Below are 15000 nucleotides of genomic sequence, written 5' to 3' on the forward strand. Positions count from 1 at the left end.
TATATATATATATATATATATATATATATATATATATATATATATATATATATATATATATATATATATATATATATATATATATATATATATATATACATATTTGGGGATGTAGTTGTGTAATTGTTATTTTACTACGGCATCGAAGACTCACAGGTCCAAGAGAATGTGGCACAGAGTGAGCACGGCTTCACTTCGAGCTGTCTCGTCTGGGGTTTGATTCCTGACCCGACTGACTGTAAATTGTTGTGTTGGTGGTTCACACGTAGGTCGTTGCACCACCAAGTGTGCCGTCTCTGAGATGGACGATAAGCTCGGTATCCTGTCTGCTCGCATGACTTTTGTGGACGTCTCGGACCTCGCATTGTGTTTCCATTGAGGTTTGGCGAGTTATCTCCGGCATCTTGAACAAATCGTCAATTCCTACCTTTTCCAGTCAAATCTCAAGTGCGGGTTTGTGAAAGACTCAAGCCAAAAACTTTCCCCGGCCGACCTCATTCAAGGTGGAATGATTGGAGCCGTCAAATAAGTCGTCGTCGCTCGATGAAAAGCCTGTACATGTATAAACATCGACGACGTGAGGACAGAACAGACAAATCGACGCAGTCAGTGTGTTTCAAATCTGAGACCGCAAGTCTCGATTGAGAAGCCGATTGATTTTGAGGTCAAATTTCTAAAATCATTTTTCATCCCTTTGACTTGAAAGTTGGCGTCACTGAATTGGGAAAACCAACTATTTGAGGTCAAACTTCTAAAATCAAATTTCGTCTGAAAAATCCCCAATTTTCATCCATTTAGCCTGGAAATTAAGCAGCAATTGCACAGTGCATCGCTGAATTTGGAAGGTAACTATTTTTGAGGACAAAGGCGAACTCAAGGTCAAACTTCTGAAATCATTAATTTCAATCTGAAAAATAATCAATTTTCATCTGATTGACCTGAGCTTTGATTAAGATTGTCAATTTTAATCTTAACGAGACGACCCCTGACGACCCGTTGGGTTCCCATTGTGACAGCGGTTGATGAAAAAAATCATTTCAAGAAAAAAGAAAAAGATAGCTCCAGCGAACTATACCGCTGAGGTTGTTTGCATTGATCAAATACTCCCGAAGAGTACTTCACTGAATCGGGAATTGATTTTTTAATATTTTTTTTCGTTGCCCGATTTGAACGAAACTTGATACTGCACACCGCAGGCAAGTGGTAAGTAAGGTGTCCCTAAAAATTTTGCACTATCTTGTTCCGTTTTGGCTGTATTTCGGAAACTTACATACATACATACAAGATGAGAGTTTTAGCAACATACGAGACCACCCGTGAACCCTTTGAGTTCCCGTTGTGACAACGGTTGATAAAAAATTATTTCAAAAAAAAGAAAGAAAGAAAAAAGATAGCTCCAGTGAACTACACTGCTGAGGTTGTTTGCATTGATCAAATACTCCCGAAGAGTACTTGACTGAATCGGGAATTTATTTTTTTAATAATTTTTGTCGTTGCCCGATTTGAACGACACTTGATACTGCACACCACAGGAGAATGGTGAGTAAGGTGGCCCTAACATTTTTGCGCTATCGTGTACCTTTTTGGCTGTATTTCGGGAACATACATACATATATATATATATATATATATATATATATATATATATATATATATATATATACATACAAGATGAGAGTTTCAGTAATATATAGATAGATTAAATGAACAATTTCATGTATCCATGGCAACCTTTGGAGAGAATGGGGGGTGGATTTTGCAAGTATTATGCTCTGCACATCTTTTTCTTGTTTGTTTGTTTATGAGCAGGATATCTGAAGAAGTTGTGGATGGATTCAAATCAAATTTGGTGGGCAGGTTGGGTGTGTGACAAAGTCAAACTGATTAGATTTTGGTGAAGATCCGGATCCGGATGCGAGAATCATGGCGAAATACCCATAGTTCTCGTGGCAACTTGTTTCGTGTTTCGACATCACCGCAGTAGTCGTTGCGACTTCAGAATGCCTGAAGCCGAGCACGAGTCATGTGGTGTCTCAAGTGGCGAGCCGCCTCCCATTGAATGCTCTACCGGGTTTTGGTGAGCGTTCAATGGTTTGGCCGGACTTATGGGGACGGGTCCCTCCTATGGGGTGCGCAGTACAACCACTGCATTCTATAAGGGGGTGCCCGATTGATAAGGATCCTACTCCCTCCCTCAGAATTTCGCAATGGTACGTGCGACACACTGCGCCCAGCATGGCCCTCACAGGGGAGTCTGGTGGAGTCGCAGACGGCTATTCTGCCGGCAACCTCAGACTCCTGACCTGAGTTGGCCTCGCCATGTGCGGTTAACCGTCGACTAATAGTGAGTTTCGTGCCACTGGCTCGACAATATCAGTGAGTACCATGTCCCACACTATACAGGCAGATGGTCTTGCCCGCCACGCCAGGGGCGCAGATCCCCTGGTGGTCTGGAGCTTCAATCTCCTGAATCTGCGCCGTGGTGGTCAACACCTGAAACATGCTGGGTTGTGGTGGTGGGGGAGAGGGGGTAGGACATTGGACCAGGGCCTAGCAACCCTGGGGGAGGTGTCAAGCACGAATCAAGTGGTCCATGCACGAAGAGGCGTCCATCCATGCACAAGCACTCGAGAAAGGAGGCGTCCAATGATGCACGAGCACTCTGAAGTCACCCTCCCCACCCCACCCCTCCCTCCTCTCTCTCCCTCCCTCTCTCCCCTCGACGCTTGGATCTGCACCCAATGATGGAGTACTTTAGAGATTATTAGGGCAGAGTTGTTTCAAAAACCCAAGCTCATTGCAGATGCTGCAGGGAATGGAATGGCAGACGAATGAACAGTAGGTGGGAACTCATTCATCATTCATTCTTTACATCTCGTGTTCACTCTGAAATTGGAGTATCGTGTGTTCATGAACAACTGTGGAACTTCCTGTGAATCCACTTTCCATCCCATCCATCCCTTCTCTCCAAACTATATTTGTCTTTGCTCTTCCACCCCTCCTTCTCTCCTCCCTCTCTTTCTCTCACCCCTCTTCAAACTTTCATGAAGTGATAAACAATGGCTGGTTGTGATAAGTTCCCACAGGTGATTGTGTTGCGGTTTGAAGGTGGTTATGTTGTGCTGTGGTGTGTGTGGTGTGTTTTGAGCTCAGTGTGTCGGGAATTGTGCAGGTTGGGCAGATGGGCACTTTTTTTGCCGGTCAGGGCTGCAACTGTGTTGGATTCCTCGGTTTGAATTTTTGGATTCAGCTCGGGTTGAAAGATTCAGGGGCTTATCACATTTTGGTTGTAAAACGTGCTGAACTTAAATAAAGGCACAAAACACTGGTGTCTCTGGGCATTTATAGGCATTGCAGCGAGGGTGCAATGGGCTCGAGGGTCTCTTGGTCTGAGCCTGGTTTCATGGTTTCGACTGCGGGGTTGGCCTTGGTGGCAGGTCCGGCTGCTGTCTGGTTTTGTTTGTCTGGTTAGTGCATTCTTTGGCACTCCCGACATCTCCGGGCAATGTGTGACCCCCTCGGAGAGATCCAGTTCCAGAGGGGGTAAACGGGGTGGCAGCCGCAGTTCGAGTCACATACCTCAAGGGAAGTCCATGTTATAATCTCTTTAAAAGTGGTATGTGCTGTTTGAAAGTGACAGGTGGTTCAGCTTTCCTGTTTGATTGTGCTGTTTTTAACGTACCCTATTTTGTTCAATCCTGCACTAATGCCGGCAGACGGGACCATACCCCTGCTTCCCATCAAACGCAAGTCAAACCCCCTCCGCTTTCCTTCACACATATCCAGAACACCTCCTTCCCCCTCCTCCCTCCTTGCTCCTCCATCCTCTTCATTCTCCCACCCCTCCCAAAGTGTATAACGACATGTGGTGAAGCATTGCTTCCCCCCCCCCCCCCCCAATTTTTATCTTAATATATATATATATCTCTCTCTCTCTCTCTCTCTCTCTCTCTCTCTCTCTCTCTCTCTCTCTCTCTCTCTCTCTCTCTCTCTCTCTCTCTCTCTCTCTCTCTCTCTCTCTCTCAGTCCCCCTCCCCTAAGAATTCCTATCAGCAAAGTGACGGGTGGTATTTGCCAGTAATAAGTAAAACATTAGTAAAATTACGTCAAGTAATCTCAATCCTCCAAAGTCACAAATAAAACACGACCCTGGTACAAGATGCAGAGCAAAGATCAGCCAAGTCATCTTCCTAATGTAGAGAGGAAGAAAGGGATAAATAAAAGGAATTAATTCTCACATCGCAGGCAGGTCGGTGGTCTTTCCATTTTCTCCAGTCTATTTTCTGATATCAGTCCTTCTGCTCTCGAGTCCACTGTCCCTTCCCATCAACAAAAGGATGCACGTATTTTTCCAGTAATCCGCTCCTGGTTCAAATTCCAAAATCCGGGTTGACTGCACATCTCAACCTTTTCATTCCTCGCTTCTCCTGTCTGTGGAACAGACTTCCAGAGGCTTCTCTCTCTCTCTCTCTCTCTCTCTCTCTCTCTCTCTCTCTCTCTCTCTCTCTCTCTCTCTCTCTCTCTCTCTCTTTCTCTTTCTCTTTCTCTTTCTCTTTCTCTTTCTCTTTCTCTATCTCTTTCTCTTTCTCTTTCTCTTTCTCTTTCTCTTTCTCTTTCTCTTTCTCTTTCTCTTTCTCTTTCTCTTTCTCTTTCTCTTTCTCTTTCTCTTTCTCTCCTCCCTCCAGAGCTCCAAGCAAGCAGTCCACCACCATCTCATGTCATCCCCAATTCTGATCCGCAATTTTTTTTCACCCTCCTTAAACCTTTCCCAACGAAACCATTTTCCTTGCTAGTTTCAGTGTTTCCTCCCCTCTTTCTTTCATTCGTTACCTTGATATTTGTCCCATTAACAGTTTTACTTTGCTCTTCCATGAGCCTCATACCTGTAAAAAAAAAAAAATAATTGGAGAATGGAGAGATGAAAATAATGGAGTGTCACCAGACTAACAGCCATTCATTATGGAGACAGCACCTCCTGTACTCCTCTCAACCCTTCCTTTAGCAAAGTTCATCGTAGTGTTATTATAATAGTTGTGTGAAGGGATTGAAGTAGGGACCACATAATGCGATGCAAATGCAGTACACCTGGTCCATCGGTCCCAACACTGGCAAAAAAGGGGTTGTGTCAGCAACTGTGTTTCCGTCGGTTGCCAAAAGCATGGTGGCCCATGGTGGGTATAAGCAGAAAGGGTGTGGAGATTAGGGGGGGGGGCAGGGGGGTTGTAATGTTAAAAGTTGGAATATCGATCAAGCAAAAAGTCATTGCCAAACACTTTATACCTTCGTTACTGCATGTATCTATTACTAAAAGGAGCATAAGTCCGTCCGTCTGTGTCCACGATTTATTCCAAAGGGTTCCTGCTGCTGAAGATTAATAAAATTGGAACTGTTGGAAATCTATTAATCAGTTTACTTGGATAACAAAAAATAACAACAGCCATATCTACAACGGCAACAACTACTACTACGAGTTATAAAAGATCATGTCTTTAGCTAAACCTATCGGCAAAGCGATGGGTAAGCACGGCTTTTCGTACACGAAACGTGCAAGTGGAAGATGGAGATTTTCGAGAAGAGTCCATAGTAAGTGGTGTGATTGATGATCCAATGCATGATGGCGATTGAGTTTGCATAACGTGGTGGGCACAATGCACGCGAACGTGATAATCAATGACTTAATTGTGTGAAGAAAAATGGAAGTTTGCTCAACATGCAAAAATTCAAACCCACCACACATGCAGTATGTTCCTTCAAATAAGCTTCCCTTCGAGGAGGGGATTAAAGGAAAATGCATGCCCAGGACATTTATTGGGGGAAATAAGGCGGGCATGCATGACATTTAATTGTTTGAGAATCTTGTCCATGAGCAGTGAGATCATTGTATCAATTTAAAGGTTGGATGGCAAAATGGCCTTTTATGGATTCCCTCCTGTCCCTCCATTCTGTCCTTGTTTCACATCACAGGCCCTCACAGGATGAACAAGAAGCGGTGCCTTCCGTGGAAATCCCAGATCCCAAGACTTCACTCGAGATCAAAGATTCCACTCGGCCCACGGACGAGTTACATGTAGTCCCATTAGGGAATGTCCTGGAAGGGGAAGTAAAGGGAGACTTTTGGGAAAACTCCAAGATGGTGCAGCATCCAAATCCGATGGGGCTGCTGCCGCCGCCACGAGTGCCCTTCCCGCGTCTCTCCAGCCTGTCGCCTGCCGAGCACAGGCAATTCCTTTTCTTCCTGCATCGCTATGGAAGTTCTATTCCACGCTGCCCTTCTCATTTCCGGGGTGATATCCACGAATTCCATCAGTATTTAGTGAGTGATTGTAGCTGCTCGGATCTCAAGTTGAATTATGAGTGCGTTTCAGAAGTTATTTCTTTTCCCCAAGCACGATTGTTAGCCTGTACAGCACGTGTATGGTACCTCGTTAATATCTTGGTTTCTTTAAAAATGTTGCTTTCGAATGATGTACGGTAAAAATTGGTGTGTATAGGTGGATATCATCCCTGTCATTTTGAAACCTCATTTAGGAATTCGAATTTGGTAAAATAATTAACAGAGACAAAATATCTGAAATAATTTAAAAGTAAGATTAACAAAGTAGCCAGCGTGGTTAAGTTAGTGCAGCAAGCATTGGCAGGTACCAGACAGAGTACAGTTGGCAGGAAGAGCTGATTTATTTGTTTTATACACTGTTGCATTGCAAATTTGTTGTGAAACACTCCACACTGCATGGATACGTTATTGTGATGGGAGAAGGAGGGAATGTGTGTCCCATTGTGTTTGGGGAACTATATCGAATGTTTTATATCTTCACACGTTTCCCTTCAATAATTCAATGCATGCCTTACCATTGGTGTGGAGGTCAGCAAGGGTGCATGGTTCAGGCAGATGTCTGCAGAGGAGAAAGTGTTCCATTGTCTGTGGCTCTACACAAATCGCATGACGTACTAACAGTCATTGAAGCCCCACTTAATCACTTATGCATCAGCACCATGCAGCTGCCACCGGCGGTTCTCCTGTGGTTAAGCCACTGCCAAGTATGCCATGAGTCTTCTGCACCGACGGGGAGTTTCTCATCTTTTTCGATATCTACTTGGTGATGTCTCCACGAGTATAAGCAGGATTTTCCAGTTCGCCGTTCTGCTCTACTTGTTGGTGGAGTCCGGGGTATAGGCAGAGTGCAAGAAGCTGCGTCTTGACTCCAGGCTGGTCTTTTGTAATTTTTGCCTTTCAAATTGCAACTTCATTTCTCTTATGTTGGATATTATAGTCATATGCAAACTTAGGTGGCGATTATTTTTGGTTTGCTGGCTTTTTCTCAGCTCTGCTTGCGACTTGCACATTGTATGTCTCGAGGTACAATTTCAGAGGATGGAAGTTGATTATCCACCTTGGTTGGTTTAAGGCAGTCAGTGATGCAACGGCAGGCAGTGTTTTATATTTATATATATATATACATATATGAAGTATGCATGATCAAGGCTCATGGAAGAGTGAGAGCAGAATCGAAGGGAACAAAATGGAAAGGGGGAAAGTACTACACCAACAGTGTAGTAGAAGTGAGAGTGAGATCAATGGGAGGGGGGAAAAGAACGTGCGGGGGTGGACAAGCTGTACACAAGGTAACATGGGATGGCATGCATCATCATTGGAACGGGCGGCATGGGATGGCATAATCATTGGAATGGGTGGAATGGTCCCCGGCATCACTGGTCGCAGTTATAAGTGGCAGTTATTGGGATCGACAAGCCATGAGAAATGTAGTTTGATAATAATGATGTCGTAAGACGGCATCATCATTGGAACACGCATTGTAGGATTGCATAATAACTGCTCGGTTATATGCAGCAGTTATAATTAGTATTTTATATATATATTTTTTTAAGGAATATTTTGCATATCAGTGCATTATTTGTAAAATAAAATAAAAACGTTTTTTTTAAAACTTAGAACATGTTGATTGTCACTTTCTGTTGTTTTTTTTTTAAAATGGCATATTCAAATGGCATGTGTATATGTTATGAGGCATTTGTGATTCAAATGCATTCTTTTGTTATGCTTTATGATCCCAGCTTAAGCAGACAACTTCCTCTGTAAATTAACGTTTTGCACCTTTTCTTTTTTCTACAGACAATTTCTTGCAAGATAAGTGTTGCCATTCTTTGAAGAAGACGTTTTATAAGCGATGTTTTTAAGAGACCCTTAAAACTGCTCCTGTTTATTTGTTTTTTTTTCCTGTTTGTCTCTCTCCCGAACAAAGCAGCAAGCAGTGTGATTTACACCACCAAGATGCATTTCATGTGTGCGCGTGTACACACACACACACACACACACACACACACACACACACACACACACACACACACACACACACACACACACACACATTTAAGGCCATTTACTAGAGCAAGGCTTAGCCTTGTGGGCCTCATGGTTCCCTTTTTGAGGCAATGTTGTTATGGCCGGATGCCCTTCCTGACGCCAACCCTTTAGTCACCTCTTATGACATGCAGGGATACAGTGTATCTATTCTAAGCAGAGCACTCACTAGTACTCATTTCGCTGACCTCGGAAGGATGGCAGGCTGAGTCAACCCCACCTGGTGTTAATTCAGCAGCCAGCTGGGCTCAAACTCAGAATCCTTGGATCCAAAGCCAGCCACGTGAACCACTAAGCCAACACCAGGCTTGCATTTCATGTTGCATTGATCACAATAACATATAAAGCATTGCGATGCAACAGTTTTGCCCCTTTGGGCCTTATCAGATTGTAACTGACAATGAGCTTTGTGTTATCAAGAGCATAATGTTCCACTGCCATTGTTGTAATGTTCAGTGATGCACGATTCTATAACATTCTCACTTTTGTTTTAAATGTCGATGCTTTAAAAAAAAAAAAATTCCACACGCACACTTTTAGAACTTTTTGTTTTGAAACTTGAGAGGTTAAAAAAACCAAAACAAACCCCCAACAATGGATGAATTGTGTTTATTTATTTTGCTTCGTTTTCATTTCAGGAGTTGAAGCATCGGGTGGCAGAGGAGGCGTTGGAGTTTTTGAAATACGCTCACAATGCTGCCAAGCAGTGTTTTGAAGATTACGAGTTGCTGGGACCTGAGGCATCGAGATTTACTGAGGTGCTGTTCATCGCGCAATTCCTCCTTAAGGGATCTCATTTCTAAGAACCGACAGAACGATAACCCCCTCTCACTCCCCCTCCCCCACCCCAAACAAAAGTCCAAAACAGGCAGAGTTTGTATTACTTGTTATGCACTTTGTGTGCCTGATGTCTTATGCCAAGAATAAGTTTTTTTTTGGGGTGGGGGTTTCAGATGTAAGTTTACTCTTAACAGACCTTTTGTCCCCTTTCCGGCTCACCCTCTCATCTCCCTTTTCTTCAGGAGTATTTTGAAGAATGTGCCAAGAGAGTTCGGAGTTATCCACAGTACTACTCGCTAGAACAAACACTATGCTTTTCTGGAGCTCTGGGTCCTTTGGTTGAACTCCAACATGAAAAGACTCTGCTTTCACTGGTGAGCAATGTGGCTGGTGGATGTGACCTGACCAATTATTGTGGTGTGGTATTGTCAATCTGGCTTTCATAATTTTGTGACTTATAAACTTTCTTCAAAATGGAGGCAAGTGTATACATAAATTAAGGAAATGTAATGTCTTGTCTCCATCAGTATGTTTGAGCCCTTCGGGACAGGTCCGGTTGTGTGTCAATTGACCAGAATTTGCGCCTCAAACTCTGCTCTATTGTGACAATCCGTCCCGGGTTTAGCTTTGGTGCCTTTTGGCTCTGCCCCGGGATGCATGACATCACCAGTGATGTCGATGCCACATATCTTGCTATGAACAAACAGTTGTCATTGTGTACTTTGAGTATTTCACTTGGCTTCTATCCTCTATTTTGTGTTCCGCATATTCCTCATTCACTCTGTCCACATATTATACCCCAGAAGGTAAATACACAACAATGTACGATTAACAATGAGTACGTCCATAAAGGATGTACCATTAACAATGAGTACGTCCATCAAGTACGTACTGTCAACAATGAGTACGTCCATAAAGGATGTACTATTAACAATGAGTACATCCATCAAGTACGTACTGTTAACAATGAGTACGTCCATCAAGTACGTACTGTTAACAATGAGTACGTCCATAAAGTATGTACTGCTAACAATGAGTACGTCCATAAAGTACGTACTGCAAACAATGGGTACGTCCATAAAGGATGTACTATTAACAATGAGTACGTCCATCAAGTACGTACTGTTAACAACGAGTATGTCCATCAAGTACGTACTGTTAACAATGAGTACGTCCATCAAGTACGTACTGTTAACAATGAGTACGTCCATAAAGTACGTACTGCTAACAATGAGTACGTCCATAAAGGATGTACTATTAACAATGAGTTCATCCATAAAGTACGTACTATTAGAATGTACATATGTCTCGAAAGTACGGAACATAACTACGTTTATATAACACATACAATTGCAATGTGAATCTATACAATAAAACTGAAAGGTTTGTTTGTCCAGTGTATGAGCATAAACCGACATCATCGATGTATCATCTACACACCATACAAAGCAAGTCGTGGTGAGGGTCTGTAATCTCCAATTGCTCTTTCCAGTTTTGATTGTCATCTGCATTTCAAGCACACTTTGTTCATTTCTCGTGCTATATACTCCACCTCTGTGAGGTATACAGGCCCGGCAAAATTAAATAAATTCTGAAAGTTTTTGTTTTTTCTCAGCAACTGGGAGCATCGGTTTTAAAGCTATGCATGACGTGCTCGTGTCATTTGGTTGATCCTGCCGTGTCCTCCAACCCAAACCATTTACCAGTCACAACATTGGGAATCATGGAGACCCATTTGTCATTGTGGAGTACTGCAATGGTGGCTGAACATTGAAGAACAGAAGTGTGAATTTGTTGGTAGCCATGTACATTTTACTTTGGTCTCTTTTCTGATTTGGCTCCAGATGAAACCAAGCTGTCTTTGTTTCCAAGTAGCAGAAACAACGTAATCGGTAATCTGCTGCTGTGACCATTTTTTGTGATTGGTGCCGTTATTAGAGAAGCTTTGTAGTTGTGGCTGCAAGAAGCAGGAGCTTCAATCTCGAGTTTCTGGAGTGGTGTGTCGAGGCTTGAGGGTTAAGCCTCGAGTCCGATCCCGAGTCTCGTGAGTAGATTTCCAGGAGTACATTTACCGGTAATCTACACAATTAAATTTGCAATGCCTCAATGATTTCTTGAGTCACAGGCTTAAATAATGGAGTCTAAAAGCTGATATCCTGGACCCTATTGTCCTCACTCTCACGAGACTCGAGTTGGTCGTCAAAAGAAATGCAACTTTAGTCTGCAAGTCTGACTCGAAGATTTTAGTTAGACCTGTTGAGATGCATCGATTGTTTTGGCTGCTGTGTGCAGGGCGAGACATCTTTTGTGAAAGTGCCTTTGAACTGCAGACCTTCGTGCATCCGGTACAATTCCACCTATGAAGCTGTAGCACCAGCTCTGAAGAGATTAAATAGCATTGTGGTGGGTATCCGCACATACTCAGGAGAGGTGCTGCATCATCCTTTTATTGTCCTTTGGCTGTTTTGGAGCGAATGCTTGTAAAATGTCCTTTAAATGCACCCGCTTGGATTTGAATACCAAACGCTTACGCTGCTTGCAGGATGTGAGCAGGGATGAAAATGCAGCACGTCTTGCTGCAACTTATGGGGCCAAACTGGTCATTTGCGAGAATGCTCTACTTACTCTGCTGGATAATCGCAGTCCGGACTTCATGCACCAGTGGGAGCTTCCTGTGCACGTTGAAGAGTTACAAACAGGTGTGGTCGGTAAACTTGATATTCTTCGAAATATTTTCATGTGATTTGATTTGATATCAGACTGTCGTCATCTACTTTTTTTTTTTTTACCTCTACCACCAAAAGTGGGCAGAGGTTGTTTTCACCCCTGTCTGTTTGTTTGTCTGTGAGCAGGATATCTCACAAAGTTGTGGACAGATTCGGATGAAACTTGGTGGACAGGTTGGGTGTGTTGAAAGGACGAATTAATTAGATTTTGGTGAAGATCTGGATCCGGATACGATAATTTTAAGTGATTTCCATTGTTTAGTGATGGGGCCAAAATGATCTGCAGCATGATATTTCAAAAAGTTGTGGACGAGTTGTGACAAAACTTGGTGGATGAGTTGGTAGGTGACCAGAACAAGCCGATTAGATTTTGGTTCAGGTCCAAATCCAGATCTGGCCTATCGGTGGGATCAAAAACGTAAACTGTTCAACCTGGCGGAGGTATGCGCTGTACTGAATGCCAGTCTAGTATGTAGCACATGCTTTCGGGTGGCGTCATATACTGGGGACACAGCTGTGCAACTGATGCAGGATGTAAAATGTGAGCAGTGATGAGAAGGGGAGGTGGTATGATGGGGGGCATGCTAACCTACAGGGGGTATGATATATGCTTGGTGTTAGCTTAATGGCTAGAATGGTGGGCTTGGGATCCTCAGGTCCCGTGTTCAAATGCCACTTGGCAATTTAATTTATACCAGGTGGGGGTTGACTCAGCCTGTCATCCTTCTGAGGTCAGCAAAAATTAGTGCCAGCTTGCTGGTATCCTGCGTCGGAGTGGCGACCCGTCCAGGATTGTGCCCAATAGCCAAGGAGACTGCTTAGGCAGCACCAACGCTCTGCACAGAGTATGGTCCCAATGGATGGGGCATGATGTGAGGCTAAAAGCCCACTTCATGCCCCCTGTAGGATAGAGCTGGAATTTGTAATTTGTTCATGGTGTCAGCGAAAGCTGCCTACTCTTTATTAAGGACACCACAGTATCTTTAACGTAAACCAACTAATGCTGGCAGATGGGACACCTAATTTAACATCTATCCGAGGGACTGCACACACATTGATGCCTCGCCCTGCCGACAAAACACCAAGAGGACAGTTTATGGCTGCGTCGAGATTCAAATACAGGCTGGACAGCTCAGAAGTGAGTGTGCCTCCCTCTAGGCCTCTGTTCTTAATTGCAGGGCCAGCAAGCCACTGGCGGCCCATGGTGGCCTAAAGTGCGGCCCTTGACCTGTGGCCCATAATACACAAAATGTGAAAAACACATCATAATCTGCCATAAATGCTTTCAAATTGATTCAAATGGTTCAAAATGAGTGTTCCAATGCAAAGCATCAGTCACACAACAACATCAGTTGGTGGCAGGATACAAACAATGCTGCTTGCAGCCGAGTTAACCACAAAATATAGAAGAGTACAAGTGGGTGGGGCCTAATAGCAGCCATTACGGAGTCCTGCAGGCGGTGTGGTGGCTCTCACACTGATTTATGTTATCGGCAAAAGTGCCCCCCCCCCTAAAAAAAATAGTGAAGATCACTGCTCTCGGCTGTCCGATCGGCCAATCGGACTGTCTGCAACACCACTTTAAAGCATAGAAAGTGTTTTTTTTTTCCCAACTAAATATAAAAATGCAAAGAATCCGTCCTTAAGGCCCAGTCACACCTTGACGTTTTAGCCAGCTTATGCCGATTTTTGAAAAATTTGTCTAAAACGCTGGCGCACGTCGAATACGTTATGGGTAAGTTTTGGAAACATTGAGAGCACGCTGAAAAACACTGCCATACGTCGTAGTACGCTGGCTTTCATCGTTGTACTTTGCGGTTGTCCTCAAATTTTAGCATGCTTGAAATGTTACGACTTATGCCAGCGTATGACTCACACGTTCCGCTACACTGGCCAGAAGTTGTAGGCACGTTATGCGATCGTTAACACACGTCGACACACGTTATTTGTAAGTTACTCATAAGTCGAAACACGTCAATGTAATGGTTAGTGTCAGTGTTCCAGACTCCCTGTTTTTTTTTCTTTTCTTTTTTTCCTTCGGTATGACGGTGATGTTGACACTTCGATTTCTAGTGCGGTTATGATTTAAATCGTTGAGTGGCAGCCTATTAATTTTATTATATTATAACCGCACTAGAAATCGAAGTGTCAACATCACCGTCATACCGAATAAAAAAAACCCCCCAAAAAACCAGGGAGTCTGGAACACTGACGCTAACCATTACATTGTCGTGTTTCGACTTATGAGTAACTTACAAGTAACTTTTGTCGACGTGTGTCAACGATCGCATATCGTGCGTACAACTTATTCCCATCGCATGCGGAACGTGTGAGGCATACGGCAAGTACCTCGTAAATTGTTTAACACGTTTAAAAGTACAAGACGTACTCCACTTACTACGACGTATGATAGCGTACTTTAGCGTTCTATTCACGTATACCAAACTTACCCATACCGTATTCGACGTGCGCCAGCGTTTTAGATGCATTTTTCAAGGTTGGCATACGCTGGCAAGATCGCCAAGGTGTGACTGCGATGTTGACACTTTCATTTCTCCGGCGGTTATGATTTGAATCGTTGTGCAGCAGCCTTTTAATAGGCTACGCCACGTGATCGTCGGCGATACGTGCAGATCATCCTCAAATTTAGTGATGGGGTGCCAGCTGCGTTTTCAACTCATTCCATCCAGATGTTTAGGAGTTCAAAGATAAATGCTTTGCGGTAAACATATACCACACCGGTAGACTTTTATATCTGTGCTGCTTTCCCTATACAAGTTCATTGCCCCTTGTAAATCCAGGAGGCGCAGAATAGGCTCACTGCATACTCTGCATGTCATATAAGAATCGTCGTGTGTGTGTGTGTGTGTGTGTGTGTGTGTGTGTGTGTGTGTGTGTGTGTATGTATATATGTATATATATATATATATATATATATATATATATATATATATATATATATATATATATATATATATATATATATATATATATATATATATATTATATACATATGCATGTGTGCAATAGTTCATGTCATGACATGCACTCAGCTATATATATATATATATATATATATATATATATATATATATATATATATATGTATATGTC

The 15000-nt window shown here is 43.1% G+C and overlaps 1 protein-coding gene across 2 annotated transcripts in view; it reads left to right on the forward strand.

Moving 5' to 3' along the window:
- The window catches only part of ICE2 (interactor of little elongation complex ELL subunit 2), a 45516-nt gene that overhangs the window by 4074 nt on the left and 26442 nt on the right, over window positions 1-15000 (forward strand). For both annotated transcript variants that reach the window (XM_085845797.1, XM_085845796.1), the window contains exons 3-7: window positions 5965-6313; window positions 9019-9138; window positions 9403-9534; window positions 11453-11563; window positions 11703-11859. In XM_085845797.1, the coding sequence (XP_085701923.1) occupies window positions 5965-6313; window positions 9019-9138; window positions 9403-9534; window positions 11453-11563; window positions 11703-11859 (869 nt within the window). The remainder of the gene's footprint in view (window positions 1-5964; window positions 6314-9018; window positions 9139-9402; window positions 9535-11452; window positions 11564-11702; window positions 11860-15000) is intronic.

Source organism: Eptatretus burgeri, chromosome 11 (genome assembly GCF_056783735.1).
Source record: "Eptatretus burgeri isolate ZD-2024b chromosome 11, Ebu_testis_v1, whole genome shotgun sequence".
NCBI classification, from domain to species: Eukaryota; Metazoa; Chordata; class Myxini; order Myxiniformes; family Myxinidae; genus Eptatretus; species Eptatretus burgeri.